This window comes from Eretmochelys imbricata, chromosome 3, assembly GCF_965152235.1.
Source record: "Eretmochelys imbricata isolate rEreImb1 chromosome 3, rEreImb1.hap1, whole genome shotgun sequence".
In the NCBI taxonomy this organism is placed as follows: domain Eukaryota; kingdom Metazoa; phylum Chordata; order Testudines; family Cheloniidae; genus Eretmochelys; species Eretmochelys imbricata.
The window spans coordinates 209,105,581-209,123,879 of NC_135574.1; the positions used below are offsets into that span (position 1 = coordinate 209,105,581).

The 18,299-nt window shown below is 37.3% G+C and overlaps 1 protein-coding gene across 5 annotated transcripts in view; it reads right to left on the reverse strand.

Annotated features, from left to right (window-relative positions):
• Window positions 1-3,827: 3,827 nt before the first annotated feature.
• The window catches only part of ZC3H6 (zinc finger CCCH-type containing 6), a 71,177-nt gene continuing 56,705 nt past the window's right edge, over window positions 3,828-18,299 (reverse strand). For 3 of the 5 annotated variants that reach the window (XM_077814237.1, XM_077814241.1, XM_077814238.1), the window contains 6 exons: window positions 16,619-16,732; window positions 13,846-13,953; window positions 13,009-13,262; window positions 10,314-10,831; window positions 7,857-8,093; window positions 3,828-6,247 (listed from right to left, as the gene is read on the reverse strand). In XM_077814237.1, coding sequence (XP_077670363.1) covers window positions 4,743-6,247; window positions 7,857-8,093; window positions 10,314-10,831; window positions 13,009-13,262; window positions 13,846-13,953; window positions 16,619-16,732 — 2,736 coding nt within the window. In that variant the 3' untranslated portion in view covers window positions 3,828-4,742. Of the gene's footprint in view, window positions 6,248-7,856; window positions 8,094-10,313; window positions 10,832-13,008; window positions 13,263-13,845; window positions 13,954-16,618; window positions 16,733-16,770; window positions 17,049-17,744; window positions 18,094-18,299 lie in introns of those variants that run through there. The other 2 variants (XM_077814239.1, XM_077814240.1) reach the window with 2 other exon arrangements.

Here is an 18,299-nt window from a genome sequence, read left to right on the forward strand (position 1 = left end):
AGCTACTAGATGACTTATTCATGGCTGTGCATGAAGTGTAAAACCAATGTAGACTGGTTAAGAGAGATGAGGTAGGTAAGGTAATACCTTTTACTGGACCAACTTCTGTTGGTGAGACAACAGCTGACCTGAGGAAGAGCTTTGTGTAGCTTAAATCCTTGTTTCTCTCACCAACAGAAAAGTTGGTCCAAAAAAAATATCAGCTCATCCACTTTGTCTCTCTACCACTTTGTTGTGGTGCAGAGTTTCTATTCCTTTGTGGCAATGGATGTTGCTGTTATACTGCACTAGTTGTGCCAAAAAAAGGGTAGCTGGATGATTGGAAACTTGTTCTGAGTTTTAAATGTTTGGACCATCCAATATCATGGACATCAGTGCCAATAATCACTCAGGCACAGATTTTGCTTGGCATCCTACATCGAATGATTCAGTAAACTGTTTTCATTTGAAACATGTCCCTTTGAATAATTTTTGCTGTTTGGGACAGGTGAAGTGCTTCTTCGTCACAGTCTTCCTCACATGCTTTTCAGAGTGGTTGTCCAATATTCTGGCTGAAGGCATGATGCACATCATATACTTCTGTGTGTGCTTAGAGATCTGCAATGCATGAAAGGCTATGGGATTTTAGTTCAGAGCTGTGAATCTGCCCAGCCAGTGTCACCCCCAGCTGTTCTAAACTAGCTCTACAGAACCTTGTGAGGTCTGCTAATTTAAAGATTTCAGCCACATCTTCATTCAGCCTTGTCTCTTCAAAGTACGCTATCAGTTCAACAAAGGCAATTCTATGCAACATATTCTGTGTTGCTTTGCTTGGTTTTCTTCTCCCTGACTTTGTTGCAGAGAGACACACGTTGCATGATATTTTGCCTCTTGAGCCGTTAAGTCTGCTGCACTTAGTTTTGCAAACAAGCACTGATCTTGCAGCTGAAGTACACACTTGCAACTAGCCCGACTATCAATGCCAAGGGCAGAGACTTCATGGAGGTCTTCTGATAGTATGTTTATTTCACAAAGGATGCCTTTTTTTTCCTGTTGATCTCTTCAACATGTGTATTTCCTCTTCAGTTTTTCAGTTTGATCCACAGCTTTCTCAGTCCCCCCCACCCCCCCCAGCCCTTTTAAATTTGGTCCCGTTAAACTTCATGTAGCAAGATTTGTGCCAACATCCATTTTGTTTTGTTCAAAGTATTTTTTCAATACCATCAGCATAATCTGATCTGTATATGCGTATGCATACAAGAAATGCATTCAGCTTTTGGAAACATCTGGTATTTTCTTCTAGAGTTTGATAGCCAGTTCCAGCATGCTCTCCTTTTGATTCTGCTGGATTAATCAACTCTGCATCTGTCTCTTTCTGGCATAACACATACTTGCCACAGTCAGTAGAGGCATGAGATGTCTCTTGTGATGGAGCTGGCTCTCGAGCAAGCGTATATATTTTTAACATGTTTGAAGCACTAGTAATAGCCAATAGTAATCTAATATCTTTTAGCTACCGTGTAAAGTTAGTATTATCCAATCACCAAGCAGCTTTCACACAACCAAGGTAGCATCTGAAAGAAAAAAGGGAGATGTGATTAAATTCTGTTAAGACCACAATGACAATCAAAATTAGTAAAAAATGTGTCCACCAATTTTAAGGTCATGTTGAAGCAAACTCAAGAATACACCCCTTGTATGTTCAACTGTAAAGCAATATTATTTGCCAATTATGACAATGTTATGTTGGCTCTGGCAGACATTTTAAGAGTTGGCAATGACCCCATATCTGAAAACCTTTATTAGGTCATGCCCTAAAACTGTGGCAAAATTCAAGCTTTTATCACAAAACCCGCAATTCCATTAAAAAAAAAAAAACACAAATCTGATTGGCTGATTTAAATACCACAAGAGATGGCGAATCCACCACATTGCTAGGTGAGCTGTTCTGATGGTTAGTTACACTTGCCATTACATTTTTTTCATCTTATTTCCAGTTTGAACTTTGCCATCTTCAAATTCAAGCCATTGGCTCTTGATATGCCTTTATCTGGTATTAAAGAACCATCAGATATCTTTTCCATGTGGAGGTATTTATAGCCGTGGCTAAATCTCTAATAAGTTAAATAGGCTCAGGTCCTTAAAAGTCTCTCACTTTAAGGCACTTTTCTCAAATCATTTTGGAAGCTCTTCTCTGAATCCTCTCTAGTTTTTCAACATCTTTTAAAAACTGTGGACACTAGAACTGGACACAGTACTCCAGTAATGGTCTCATTAATACCACACACAGAGATAATATCACCTCCTGATTCCTGCTAGATATTCTCCAAGTATAGTGTTAGCCCATTTTACTACAGCCTCACACTGCAAGTTCATATGCAGTCAGTTACCTACAATAACTCATAAGTTCTTTTCAGAGTCATAACTTTCCAGAATACAGCCCCCATCAGGTGGTGTGACCTATATTCTTTGTTCCTAGATGTAAAGCCTTGCATTTGGTTGTATTAATATGCATACTGCTTGACTGCCCTGAGCTTACCAAAAATTCCAGGTCACTCAACAGTCCAAGTAATTATTTTTAACTACCCCACCAATCTTTGTGTCACCTGCAAACTTTATAAGTTTGTATTATTTATATTTTTTTCCCAGATAATTAGGTATTGAACAGCACTTGGCCAACAACCAATCCTTGTAGGACCCCACTAGTTGATAACTCTGAATTAACAACTGTTTTCAGATCTATGAGAAAGCCAGCTTTTTATCCATTTAATATGTGCCATTTTGATTTTGAATAGTGAATCATAGAATATCAGGGTTGGAAGGGACCTCAGGAGGTCATCGAGTCCAACCCCCTGCTCAAAGCAGGACCAATCCCCAATTAAATCATCCCAGCCAGGGCTTTGTCAAGCCTGACCTTAAAAACTTCTAAGGAAGGAGATTCCACCACCTCCCTAGGTAACGCATTCCAGTGTTACTTTATTCATACAGCATTAAGATTCAGAAATTAACCAGGAAGTCAAATTGAAAAGTGAAGTTCCTATAAGCAATGTTAACTCTGCTACATAGCACAAATGTAATATTTATTATCAGATTGCCCTCCTGATTCTTCTGGGTTCTGTTCATGAAGGAAAGATAGCTAGCTATAGCAACTGTATGGAATACTGCTTTCACATACGTACAACAGACACTTAAAATAGTCATCTGTGACCAACATTAAGGTGCTATCTCAGCCATGACATGTCCTAGTCAAACACCACACTAAAGGGAAAAGGAAAAAAAGCCCAACTAAGAGGAGATATAATGAAAGGGAGTAACCCAAGTGGGCTGGAGCCACGAGTCCTGCAGCAGAGCAGGCATCAAAATCTAGTTTTTTAAATAAAACAAAAAACAATCCAACTAGCTATATAACAACTGAACTATATACAAAAACAGCCCAAAGAGATGAACAAAGAAGACAATGAGGACAGCTGTGATCTGAGCCTGCTACTCCATGAGTGCTCAAAGGAGAGCCATGATACTGCTGGACACTCCATATGGAGTGTGTCATTGTGAGTAACCATCTAGATATTTTTAGTTTATATAAACAAACCAACTCCACCTCCCAAAAAACCCCAACTTTTCTCTCTTACTAAAAGTCCGACCCTGAAGCCATGACGGAGCTAACACTCCCTTTGGAATTAATGAGAGTTTTGCCTACTAAAGGACTGCAGAATTGGGACACAAGTTTGTGTGGCAACTGAGTATAATACAGCAAATTTAATCATCATCTCTGCTTCAGACTTGCTCCATTACTGTTTTCCATGTGTGTAACTATCTGATATTTTGCAATTTAACAGCGACTACCAGACTTTGATTGTATCTTTTAATTTTTTGTTAAAAATGTCATAAAGACACAATGAATACAAGTACTGCAGTTACATCAATACAAAAAAAGCAATACAAATTAAGCAGCTGAATACAAAAATACATTGAAATACATGAACACCAAAATGTAAGCTATCACACTAATTCAGAATTGTGTATGCATGAAAAATTAAATAAAACTTTTTTGTATTAGACAACTTAGGTATTCTCCACTTTAACAGTAATGTTCTTCTAGTTATGTACTTCACAATTTCTTCTATATACAGTATAGAATAAAATACTTTAAAAAGATATGACATTTTAACTCCTCAATATGTGATAGGTATCTTTTACACTAAGAATATTGACTGCATGAATAAAAACAATGCCTTACATCAACTGCTCTGAAAAGGAGGATCAACATTTTCCTTTTACTTCATTTATGTATATTTCAGTTAGTAGGTTTGGCTTGATAAGTAAGACAATCCTTGTCTTAAATAGTCTCTCTCACAGTAATGTACATCATATTGCTTGAATCTATACAATCATACAAAAGTGGCAATCATTATATCTAAATGTTGATTATGAAAGAGACAGCTTACACATATACAGGTCTTCCGAGTTGAATTCTTAATGACTTATTTACAATGAAAGTGCTTTTATCAGATCTAACATGATAGAGGGTCTTTTCTACATGTCAATTATTAGTCTCCCTGAAATTGGAAAAGTATTATATAGAAAATACCACAGCTTTGCAAACACTATAGCATACTGTGAAACTGCATGTGGTTCTGAGATTAGCAGCTGAAAAGTGTTGATAATTATAATTTAAAAATAAATAAAGCAAATAGGTAAACCAGTTACAAAACAGCAGAAAACTGCAATATTCACAACCGTAAAAAGACTTAATAAATCAATTGCTAACAAAATGGTGAAGCAGTTGGATCAAAAGTCTTGAAAACATCTTTTAGTGACTTATCATCAGATTCCCCACTTGGATCGTTATCTTGCATTTGATTTACCTGTCCAGGCTGTCTAACTTGCCTTGGATCACTGTACTGTGGTCTGATCAATCCTGATAAAGCTTGGATAGGAAGATTATGCACTGCTGGTGCAGTACTGGAGTGCTTAGCCTGAGATTTACTGATGCTATTTGCTTTTTCTGAATTGGCCTCTGCTGATCCTTCTGTACTTTTATCCATATTTGGGACAGACTTCTGTGGCAACATGTCTTCTGACAGAGTAGATTCATTTTTGCTAGTATTTTTCAAAATACTTTTTTTCTGGTTCTCTCCATTCTCTCCTGAATTAACTGGAGCTGGGTCTAATGAAGATGAGCTCTGGTCTCTTGGATCATACAAACTTATACCACTAAGTATTGAGCTTGGAGTTCCCAATCTAACACCTGTTGATGATAGTTTGGGTGCATAAGGAGGCAGAACGTCTGGGTCAGATTTACAAATGACAGCTTCTGAGGGCTGGGATGAACCAATACCAGATCTGGCTAGACGAGGGTCAAATTTTGGAGGATGAGAATCCTTTGTGATTCCATGGTGAGTTTCTGTACTAGACAGTCTGTGGAGTCTGGGATCAACATTTTTTTGTAAGCGAGGATCTCCTAATTTGCTTGAACTACTGGCATGCAAATCTGCAGATTGATCCAAAGAACCACTTCTGCTTGTTATATTATTTTTTGCTTTTGCTGCCAGTCTTGGATCAGCTGGCATTGCATTTGGATGGGGATCACTTTTTAAATTACGTAATTTATTAAGCCTCTGGTCAGCTATAAGTGGAGGAAGAGGTAAATTAATTGAAGACACTGGGTCAGGTTTAGGCAAGGGTATTGGAAGTAGATCTTCAGGAGCCCATACAATATGTTTAGCAAAGTTTGGTTTGGTCAGGATAATATCCATTTTAATGTGGCTAAACTGTCGAAGCTGAGATCTTGGATCCCTTAATGTTACACCAGGTAAAGGTTCCAAAGGTATTAGAAAAGCTCTCTCTCTTAATTCTCGTTCTGCATCCTCTTCATCATCATCCATTCCTTTTTGCTTGACCTTAACTCCAGTGGGTGCATGATGTAAATCTAACTTTGTTCCACCAACAGAAGAACTTGCAAGCCCACTTTCATTAACCTTTAACATTCTGGGATCCCGTGCAAGCCTTGGGTCAAAAGATGACGACTCTGTAGGTTTCCTAGTATTTGATCTAGGAGTGGATCTCAGTCTTGGATCAACAGCCTGGTTTCCTGTACATTTCTCTTTAGCAAGTCTTGGGTCAGTAGGAACAACGACCATATGTTGTTCTGTGGAATGTTGTTGCCGATTCCTAATATTCTCAGTTTGTTTCTTTAAGGTTTTTAATATTGATTTAACACTGCTTCCCTCTTCTTCTTCACTACTGGAGTACCAGTTTACATTATCATCTGAAAGAAAACAAAGATTAGTCAAACAAATGGTCATTGGAAATTCAACAGACTTTGATCTAAGTATAATTTCTTAATAACTGGCTTTCGTCCGATGTTAAGACTTAGCAAAATAAGGTAATAGCAACTATAAATTAGGATCACAGAAATCAGTTAATGAGAGTAAAAAAAACTAGTTATAACAACTTAAGAATAAACACTCAACTGCTGCTTTCTCTTCTCTTGTATACCTCTTCCAATATTTTTGTGTAAGAAAATAACTATTCCTGTCAACAATTCTGTTTAATTTAAATTTCATAAAAAGATGTATTTTTAAACACATGAATCCTGATGTAAGTGGCTTTATTGTTGGTTGAGGGGGAAAGACATGGCTTGCTGCTGTCTTAAATGGACAAGGTGGAAATGCTGAACTGCTACTCTATTTCCCTTTCATATTTGAAATCCAAGATGTAAGGGATTCAGGGAGAAATCAGGTTCCAGAAAGGGAAATAAGGGAAGGTATTTAAACAATATTAGATTACTGAGGATAAATTATCAACCACTACTGCAGTTAGTGGGAAGCCCTGTAATTGTAGTATCATCTCCCAGTCCATCAACATCACCTCAGTCACGTCTAGCTTAAGTTTCAACCAACTCACTTTCAATCCATGCCCCAGTCTCACCCAGACACTGACTATGATCACTGACTGTTTTGGACCAGTCAGATGTTCCATGTGTAAGCACCTTAAGAGAGGAGGAGCAGTTTCCTACTACTACCACCACCTTCTGAGTATGCTCTACAAGGAAAGACCTGAGTCACGCTAAAGCAACCCATCTGCCACTGCTGTGATTTGAAGGTGAGTCAGCAACACCTCATGATCAACAGCACTGAAGACAGCTGATAGATTTAATAATGCCAGCATGCACACTATCTTCATCCATTGCCAGGAAGAGACTCTACCAATGCAGTCTATGTCCCAGACCCAGGATCATACCCAGATTCTCATGGAGGTCTGAGATCACTAGATACTACAAGAGTTGTCTTGCCACAGCCTAATACAGTAGAACCTCAGAGTTATGAACACCAGTTGTGAACTGACTGGTCAACCACATACCTAACTGGAAACCATAAGTATGCCATCAGGCAGCAGCAGAGACAACAACAACGAAATGTGTTAAACGTAAATTACTAAAAGGGAAAGTTTAAAAAGAGATTTGACAAGGTAAGGAAACTGTTTCTGTGCTTGTTTCATTTACATTAAGAGGATTAAAAGCAGCATTTTTCTTCTGCACAGTAAAGTTTCAAAGCTGTATTATGTCAACATTCAGTTATAAACTTTTGCAACAAATAACCATAATTTGTTCAGAGTTAGGAACATTTCAGAGTTACGAACAACCTCCATTCCCGAGGTGTTCCTAACTCTGAGGTTCTACTGTATTAAAGAGCCCACAGAAAAACTACAAAACAGGTTAGGAAAAGAAGCAAGGAATAAGTTATTCAGTTGAAATTAAAGGAGGAACTTATATAGGCATAGTGTAATGAATGGAAATAGTCACAAAATAAAAATGGGATTATTATCCTGACACAATATAAAATAATTTTTTCTTAGAATGTAAGAGTCAACATTACCTTCTTCCTTGCTCATTGCCCTCTGAGACTGACTGCTGATTGGTTCTCCATCTTCTTGCTGTTTTTGACTAAGTCTTACAAAAAGGGCTTTCTGCATTGCTGGAAGAAAATCCGGTACATTAATAGCAGGTTTATGACCTGTTTTACTGACGCGATCTGACTCATTTCCACTCTTATGTGAATCTTGAACAATGAGGTGAGCCTGGTGATCAGTAAATTCTCCATGCCATGTTCCATCTGCATATATAATATTAAAAAAGAATCAGCTAATTTACTGCTAACAAATAGCCAGAGAAGACTTTACAAGGCAATATTAATTGAAATAAATTTGAAAATATTTATAAATCCCACTGTATAAAGGTTAATCTTTCAACTAATTCATATTGAAACAGGCTGAAACATGACATACAAACTGCAAAGTCAACTCTGATTTTTTCCCCAATTGAAAAAAACTGTTTAATTTGCAAAAAAATAATAATCCTAAATTGTAACAAAAATCTGACATTTCTCAAGCTTTCAGATGATTTTTCACCAATTTGCACACATAGTGTGCTAAAATAAACGATAAAATGATACTCTCCCCTTGGCTAGAACACCAGTAAGAAAGGATTTTATCAAATCTATTGTGAATAGAACTGTTTTTTTAAGGGACTATCTATATCTACACACAGGGAGAAAAGTTACATTAAAAATATTTTTAAAATTGCAAAGATTAGCACTCAAAAAGTTAGGAAACATCAGAATTAAGGTTAGCACTGCAACTTTAATTATGTCTCTTTGTGAGTATAACTGCATGATAGAAAAAAAATTGTAACACTAAATTCTGCAAATTTTGAGAGGTGGACAGAGCTTCTCTACTGCCTTGATAAATCAGGAAGATTGAGGGTGAGAAGCCAGATTTTACTAGACGATACCTGAAAGGTTCACAAAACAGCCATATTGGACCCACAAGGTGCCAAGGCAGTCACTCAGATACAGTAAACAGAAAAAGCAGATCTTAACGGAGGCTGTGTTCGCATTGAGACTATGAATAAAACTGAAAGAGTGGTATTTAGGCTCCTTGTGTCGAGTCAACTGAAAATGAGGCTCCTGAATCTTTTTGAAGTTTTACATTCAGACAGCCAGACCCTGAATATCTTCCAAATAGGAGGGTTTTTATGCAAGATGACTTGTTGGTCTGAAGGAGAACAAGGACAACCACCAGCTGTTCAGGATAAACAAGCTCTCAAAGATTCATCTAGTTTCAGGCTAAAAGTTAGACTGTACCTTGATCCTAGCAAAGAAAGTGAGGTTACTTATCTGTAACAGGAGGTTCCTCGAGACGTGTGATCCTTATCTGTATTCTACTTGTATTCTACATACACACCATGCACCCGAGATCAGAGATGTCTAGCAAGTAGCATCCACTGGCCTGCATGTGCACAGTTGTTCTCCTCATGTTCTGAACCAAGAGAGTAAGGGGCAGTGTGGACTGACACCTGTCTAGTTCCTCCTTTTTACTGTGCATCTAGTCATGATTTGGAGCAGAGGGGATGGAGGGCAAGTAGTGGAATACAGATAGGGACAATACATCCTGGAGAATCTGTTACAGGTAAGTAACCTCTATTTCTTCTTCAAGTGCTGGTCCCTATCTGTATTCTACACGTGGGCGATTGGTTAGTGATTGATCAAATATTATTTTATCAACTACCATTGGTTAATAACATAGTAAAAGCCTCCTGATTGGTTAATAATTAAACCAGTGTTTTAATATCATGTGCTGCAAAGAGCCGCAGGAGACACACTGAAGAGCCACCACCTGAGTATCATTGAACTAGACATCTGATTTACAATCTGCATGCAATACTTCCAAAATCTGTTATAAATTTTTCCTGTATGAATAAAGTTATATGGGGAGAGACAAGATGCGAGGTAATATCTTTTATTAGACCAACTTCTGTTGGTGAGACAAGCTTTCCAGCTGACCAGAGGAAAAGCTCTATGTAGCTCGAAACCGTGTCTCTCTGACCAACAGAAGTTGGTCCAATAAAAGGTATCACCTCGCCCTCCTTGTCCCTCTTATATCATTGGGACCATCATAGCTACAACTACACTACATATGGTGAGTCTAGAACAAAGAGCTAAAGGAGTCAGAGGGAAGAAAACTGACTGGCTTGTTTAGCCTGATGCATTAGAATTCTTGTAAATGCTAAATTTACAAGTACTAGTCCTAGTGTCTTTACTTCAGTCAGCTCTACAGAATGGCTCTCTGCTAGATTTCTTCTCTTTTTTTGAAAGTTCTAGAATAGCTTTTTTCTTTTTTAAAAGAAGGTTGTTTCATAATATTCTTTAAAGATTATCTCAAAACAGGCTAATTATTCTAATATTTCTCTCAATTCTTCTAGAGGTGCAGTAATACTTCAGAAAACAGAAACATGTCTCACCAAGGAACAAAAACAATTCTGAACACAGACTTACCTCCTGTGTTATTAGTTGGCTGAAAGCTATGTACAGCTTGATGTGAATAGTAATTGTCATAGAAATCAGCTGGGTTCTGAATAGATTCATAATTGATGTTCTGCTGTCGTTCACCAGGAATCTGCTGATACAGTGGGCCTGGTGGGCAATGATTCTCTCTGGGCATATTCATCATATGTCCTTGAACTCCTGGAGTGTTGTATGGTGCACCAAGGCCTGGTGGTGTTAAAGGTGGACCAGCTTGTGCTTGAATCGGTATGCCAGTTTGACCCTGTGGTCCTAAAAAGCCTGGTGGAACAGGCTGCAAAGGAGGGCTGTGTGGCATTGCTGGACCTTGGGGTCCTGTACATTGGTGATGCCCAGGAGAACCTGGGTGCATTACTGGTCCATTATGTCCTTGTGGTATGCTGGGACCAGGCCCTGGACTTGACCCTGGATTATACATATGCTGAGGATGTGGGTCATTTCCCTGAAACTGTGGTCTTGGTGGTGATGTGCTGTTATAGAAAGTTGGTGGCCTGTAGGTAGAAAATTGACAAGTAAAAAACAAGCACACATACATGCTACACAAAACCAGATTGCAGTACATATAATTTACACGTTTTAAAAAGGCAACATTTTAAAAAATACAACTTTCCTCTCCTTGCCATACCTTTCTAGAAGTTTGGAATGACATCTGTTTTCCACAACATTTTACCCTGTCCCTATGGCAAACAAGTCACTGCTTTACTAAGCATGATGTGGAACAGAATAATTGGCTTTACATCAGAGGAAGAACAGGAAGCAGCAAAAATTGGATTGAAAGTAAATCAGAGAAAACAAAGATTATAAATGTAGGAAACTGGACAATACATGCAAATGTGTACGTGCATGGAAAATAAACTGAACAGGTAGAAGAGTTGTGCTCTCTGGGGAACATGACAACACTTGAACGTAGCTGTGATAAAGATACCCACATGAGATGAGGAAAAGCAAACATTACTTTCAGAAGGACGAACAACAACTGGTCAACAGAGATCTCTACACCAAACTAAAGGTCAGATTATATCATGCAATTGTATTGAGCATACTAGTGTACGGAGCGGAGACTTGGCTGATGACAGTGGGTAACAAAAAGAGATTGGAGGAGGCTGATCAGAGATGGCAGAGGAAAACATTACATAATTCATGGATAGATAAAGTAACAAATGCAAGATTGTGGGAGCTGACAGAGCAGAACATGTTAGAAAATATCAAAGAAAGCAGGCTCATGTGATTGGGACATGTAAACCGTATGGAGGGTGGGAGACATGCTAGACAAACACTGAATTGGGTACCTGAAGAAGGAAAGAGAAAGCTAGGAAGGCCAAGAACAGGAAGAAGACAGTAAACAAAGGATATTGACTGCACTAGCACCATCTGAGACAAAGTATCACAACTCGCAAGCAACCGTAATCAGTGAAGGAACTGGACTACCTGATGTGTCAGCTGTACAGGAGAAACTAAGGTCTAAGGTAAACACTGCACTTAATACTGCAAGATATCTTCTGTTGACTTTAACCTGCACAAGTATCACTGATGTATGGATGTGAACAGCACTAGGAACTGTATTTTCTTAGTCGAGTTGTTCTTTAGACCATCAGGGAATGATTAGAGTTTTTCCATACTGTAATGGTTTCCCTTACCACTTTTTCCCTGAAGAAGAGCTCTGTGTAGCTTGGAAGCTTGTCTCTTTCACCAACAAAAGTTGGTTCAATATAAGATATTACCTTACCCACCATGTTTCTCTAATATCCTGGGATGAACATGGATAGAAAAACACTGCAAACAACACTTTTTTTGCCTAAAAGCAGTGGGGGAGTTAGAAAAAAGCTGTTTAGATTCCAAATTTCTTTGGGGATATCTGTTCAAATCTTTTTGGTGCCAAGTAGATCTGAGGTTGGCAGTGGCAAACTAATTCTTATAGTAAATGTCTGTCCACATTACAAACACATCACATTGTGTGCCACAAATCCATCACAAATGGCAATCATGAGGAGCCCAAGAGTGGAGCAGCAGAATAGTTTTTGCAGTCAACAGCAAGGTGTATTGGCAGAACTGCATGTGCAGGTTTGCACAACACCTGCCCAAATTACAGTTTAAAACATCCCATGACCAACAAAGACCTGAACTCAAAGAGCTTTGAAAAAATCCAACTCAACAGGACCAGATAAAACTTCGTATCTAACAATTAGGTTTAAGTTTTACGGGAAGTAGCTGGGTAAGAGGAACAGCTCAGGTAAAGGTAGTGACGTCCAGCAGAGCTGGAATAGTAGCAACCAAGACCCCACACACCATTTCATCGGGAGTTCCTTCATTGACTGAAGTCAAGAAAGAGCTGACTATCAGGGAGATTAGAGGGAGAGGGAGGTTTGTTCACCATGCAAAGGAAGGTGGGTTCATAGTCACTCAGAGGACTGGAAAAACACACCGAAGGGAGTGAATTCCTTGCCTGTTTCTTCTGGGAAGGTCAAGACCCAAGAATAGTAATCCTATGTACAGGGTATTAGATATGCAAAAGATACTATAATTATGATGGCAAATAGTGGAAATTCTCCTCCCGCCCCCTGTTAGATAGCAAACACTGGAAATCCTCAAGGCTATCAATTTCTTCTAAAAATGTAGTGTGGTCCATTTCTCAAGTGTTTATAAAGCCATATTTCATTCTAAAACCTACTTTTTTCCAATCTTGTGTGCTAAATCCACAGTCGGTTTCACAACTATCTCAAACAGAGATGGAATTTTCTTGAATTCACCAGAAGGATCTTGAAAATTTTCTGTATCAGACTCAGAAAATGAAAATTGCTCAGGTGGAGTTGGCAGAAGTCCAACTCCTGGAGGTGGCTTAGGAAGAGGAACTATGCCACGCTTTCTGAGTTCCTCCAGTTCTTTTTCATCTTCATTTTGTGGCTCCTCTTCAGTATTCAAAACCTAAAACAAAGCAATGCAGTGAAAGTTCTTGTACTAAATTTGCACTGAACTTAACATTTCATTGTAGGTCTTCATTTTATATGTTAAAAGAATTAAACTGCTCTGTAATAGTATGTCTATTATATATTTCCTGCCATTAACATCAAACTCAGAAGAATTCTAAATCCCCCATTAAAATTTCTTCTAGGTCAGCCAGGAATTTAACTATTTCTGCAATATGGAACATAGGATTTTAGAAGGTCCATGTCCTCTGATCAGTAACTTCAGAAGACAGAAAGCAGTAACATATTCTAAAATACATATAATACATTTTATGCCATATGGGTATACATGTAAAAATGAAAGAATAAGGAAGTTGGAATAAGAGAGAAGGAAAAGAGAATTCATTGTGTAGCATGTGGTCATAGAGCCAAACTCCAGGGCTGAGATTTTCTCAGGGAGCTAGGATGTTAAACATCACTGGGAGATAGGTGACTATCTCCCTTAGGCTCCTTGAAAGATCTCAACCTATATTTATTCCACTTGACTAGCTTGCCACTCACAAATAATGTTCACTGACTGTACCACTATAAGCATTACTCACCTTATCTAGCAGTTCTTTTGTTTCTTTAGTTAGTGGAGCATGAGAAAACTTGCACTTATCCCCTTGGTAACATTTTGCTCCTGTATGATAGAACTTGCAAGGAAATTCATGTAGCAGCAAAAATATTAAGGACTCTAACAGGTAGCAACATTTAATTTGCATAGTTTGGAACAGTTTCACAAAGTAATTTTCAGTTAGACTTCCACTGCTCCTAAACACTTACCATTTCTAGAATCATATTTTAAGCATTAATAAGGTTAATAACAAGACTAATAAGTAATTCACTGTTTAATCCTATTTGACACAGTGCTAGACTGACTATATGCATTTAACCTGCTCCCCCCAAAACAAACAAAAAACCACCCCCCCTAGCCCCCTACTAAAGTCTAACTTCAAGTCTTTATTAATCTTTTAATATATGAAATAACCTAATAATCTGTCAAACTAAAGCCAATAATTTCAGAAAAAGATGAAGTTCCCTCCTTAGATTATCTAATTTTTATCCTTAGATTATCTAACTTTTCCTACTGTAAGCATCTCAATATAGTGAAGTTATATATTATTAGGTATAGTCTCTTCTTGAAGCAAGGGAAATTTAATCCTTTAAATGATGTATTACTTACAACAGAGATTAAATATGAAGTTTTATCCTGGACTTTAAATTTCCAGGTATTTATCTGTTTAAATTAAAATTTGTACAATTTTAGTATCAAATCAATCAAAACCTGTTATTTGTATTAAAAACCATATACGGGTCCATGAAATTTAGGGACAGATTATGTGTAAGAAAAGGGAATCTTCACTGAAGTGGGGGGTGGGGGGAATGGTTGAAACAGCAGCTCTTGGGTTTTTTTTATATACCGTAAAAGCTATGTTATCTGGCACTTTATCAGCCGGAAAGCTCTATTAACTGGCTTTTCTGATATCTCCCAATACAAATCTTCAATCTAGTAACTGGGACTAGTATACTGCCCAGGAGATTATGCAATTTCACATTCTGTCCTCTACTTTTATTCAAAAGAGGCAGAAGACAAGTAAGCAATATCCAGTGATCACTGGAGAGATAAGCTATTACCAGCAGGAGAGTGGGATGGGAGGAGATATTGTTTCATGGTCTCTGTGTATATAATGTCTTCTGCAGTTTCCACAGTATGCATCCGATGAAGTGAGCTGTAGCTCACGAAAGCTTATGCTCAAATAAATTGGTTAGTCTCTAAGATGCCACAGGTATTCCTTTTCTTTTTGTGAATACACGGCTGTTACTCTATACCCTTAGTGACACTCGTGCAACCCAGCTGCCTTCAGTAGGATTTGCACAAGCAGAGCTGATTAAAACTCAGTAAACAATTCTGTTGAGGAAGCAATGAAAGAAGAGACTGCTGCTTTCTCTCTCTTAGTTGTGTTGCTAAATGGAATAAAGAGCAGTAAAATTAATTTATTCTTTAAAGCAAGCTAATCTGACTCTGAATTCCCACCCCAAAATCTTGAACTTTATTTTAGATTGGTAAGGGCATTTCAAAACAAGACATGCCATTATTTGCATCCCTAAAAACATCACACATACTAAAGCAATCCAGATAAGATTACATAATTGACAACAACCATACCATCCAGTTCTCTCTCTCATACACAAAACCCTCACCATCCAAATTCAGTAGAAAAGTTTGATTGCAGGTCAGGGAAAAATTAACTCTGCTTGCACAGTTAAAACAACTCCAGCGAATACAAAATACAAATCAATGTTAACCATCCATCACACAACCGCACATAAAAACTAATGCCTAATAGTTGTTCATGAAATAGTTGTACCAACTCTGTGGCTTTGTACAACCATGCACAATCCACAACAAGTGCTATTTTAACAATTCAAGACTGAAGACTGAGTTGTGCAGTCATTTACATCAGTGCAATATGTGAGCAAAGTAGGTGTACAATGCTATTCAATAAGAAGTACTTTATACTCATTTTACACAGGTGCAAGTAATCCATTCCCCCTCTCCAACTCCAAAAAGTGTTTTTTGTGTGTGTTGGGGAAAGCCACCCTGTCCCCATCCAGCTCTTCTCCTCCCACACAAACCACTGTCCCACCCTGTCATTTAGAAATATGACCAAATAATGATGTACACCAGCTCCCTGTGCTAAGGAGGTATAGAATTGTAATTAACTGCACCTTCTGCTCCAGACTGGAAGGACATGGAGATCTTGAAGTTGTCATATCTCATTCTTACCACAGAGAGAGCTGGCTGCTGTGTTTACTATTTCCACTGAAGGAATCAAGAGGGGGCTATGATGTTATAGACTCCCTAATCTATGTCTTTATGGGATGTCAGACACACAAAATACATGGTAAAAAGAAAACTAATTTCTAAGAGTTCTCAGTTTTAATCTTCCAATAATACCCCAATAGAAAAAAGATGAAAAAAATTGTATACTCTATAATTTTATCTTGCCAATGTTGCCTTCATAAAAACAAATCCATGGGATAAAAGCTTGTGAACCAACTGTAATGTTTAGATTTTTTTAATATATATAATCAGGTTATAAACCTCAAAAGAAAAATTATAAAGAATCCATGGAAAGTACCTAACTATAATTTGAAAAGCTTCTCAGTTTCATGCACATATCACCATATACCAAACTTTGCAAATGATATTTCACAATAAAACACAATCAGTCAGTGTGTTTATGAAGTGTCTAAAGAAAAATCAAATTATACTAAAATATAAAAACCTTAACTCGGATTTTAATTCAAATACAGTTTTTTCCAAAGGATATTATGCAAATAAATGCAGTTGTCTCCTTTGGTACAATAACCCTGTATGTAAAACTTGCAGATTTCCTTTTTTTTCTCTATCTCTGCATCATGATCAAATTTACACTGGTCTCCCTGTAAATATGACAGAAAAGGAGAGACAAAGAGATTATCAATTCTAAATGCTGAATTTATTCAACTTCATATTTTAACAATGATGCTTTCATCCTGTTTATCCAGTTTTGAACTTTTCTCTCTATTGACAATACAAGTATTTAACAAGTGAGTCAATTTTCTTGAGATTCCAAAAAGAAGTGGAGACAAAGAACATTTTAGCACATTCTCAGACTAGGATCCACAGAGTATATGCTGGTGGTCCATGGAGAGTAGGCTGGTCACATGGCACTGTTTTTCCCCCTTGATTCCATCTGGTAAATGGCATTAAAAGAAGCTAAAAATGGAGAGGTTACTCACCTTATGCAGTAATTGGAGTAACTTCGAGATGTATCCCCTTACGGGTGTTCCACTTTGAGGTGCATGTGCACTTGAAGTGGAGCACCCATAGGGACACTACTCAAAGAAACATTAAATACCTTCCTAATATTATCTTTCAATTTAAGCAAATGCTGTAGTTGTTGCAAGAAAATTATGTGATCACAAATGCAAGGGGAGGTTGTTTATGCTATGAAAAAGTATTAGAAACTATTATATAGGAGCTGCCCATTTAGACAATACAACAAAATCATATAAACTGTATTACTTTACATTATGACTAGTTCCATCAAAAGTTTTACAAAACAATAATTTTTGAAAGTACTTTAAAAAAATAGTTATCTTACGGCTGTTTTATAACGGTAGGTGGCACTAAATACTCATCATATTGGGAACCATGGGATTTAAATACCATAACAGACAAAGCCATGAAAATATTCAAGACTATTTTATGGCTATTACCTTATATTTCCACCAGGAATTTCGGAAGAGCCTAATTACATTTTATTTTTACTTTGCAAGTAAATAATGAAGAAAAAAAGTTGTTAATCATGAAAAGACAGAAAATTGTGTACCTCCAAAGTCACAGTGGAACTAGGAATAAGTGACATAATAAACATTTTTGACATACACCATCAGATTAAAAGCAAATATGTAAATTTTTCATAATTTATTTCAAATTTCTATAATATATTTTATAATTGATTAAAAGATTAATTTTGGTACCAGAGAATTAAGCTGCATTGTATTATTTGTTTCAGCATGATGCAATACCAGAATCTACATAATGGCAGGCTAGCATGCATGCCATGGATTATGTCTGGCTCTAATATTCTAATTCAGTTTCTCTTCTTCCTGCTTCCCAACCCCTCCAAGCTGCTGAGGTTTTTCATGTCTGCCTTTCTTGGATGTTTGGGAAAGCATATTTTCTTCCTTTCTTAGTGTGGAGACAGAAGTACTCTTCGTGAATAATTAAAGCAGTGTTTTTCACTGTGTCTCAAAATCTATAATATCCAATAAAAGATTATTTTTAAAACAGAAATGAATCACTAAATCTACCTACTAAATCACCCTACATATGTCCAAAATTAAATATAAAAAAAATACAGATGACATATTACATTAATTTCAGATTCTAATATTGCTGGACACAAGTGTATTTATCATACTGTACCTGCTAATAAAATAAGTGATCAACAGTATATCTTTT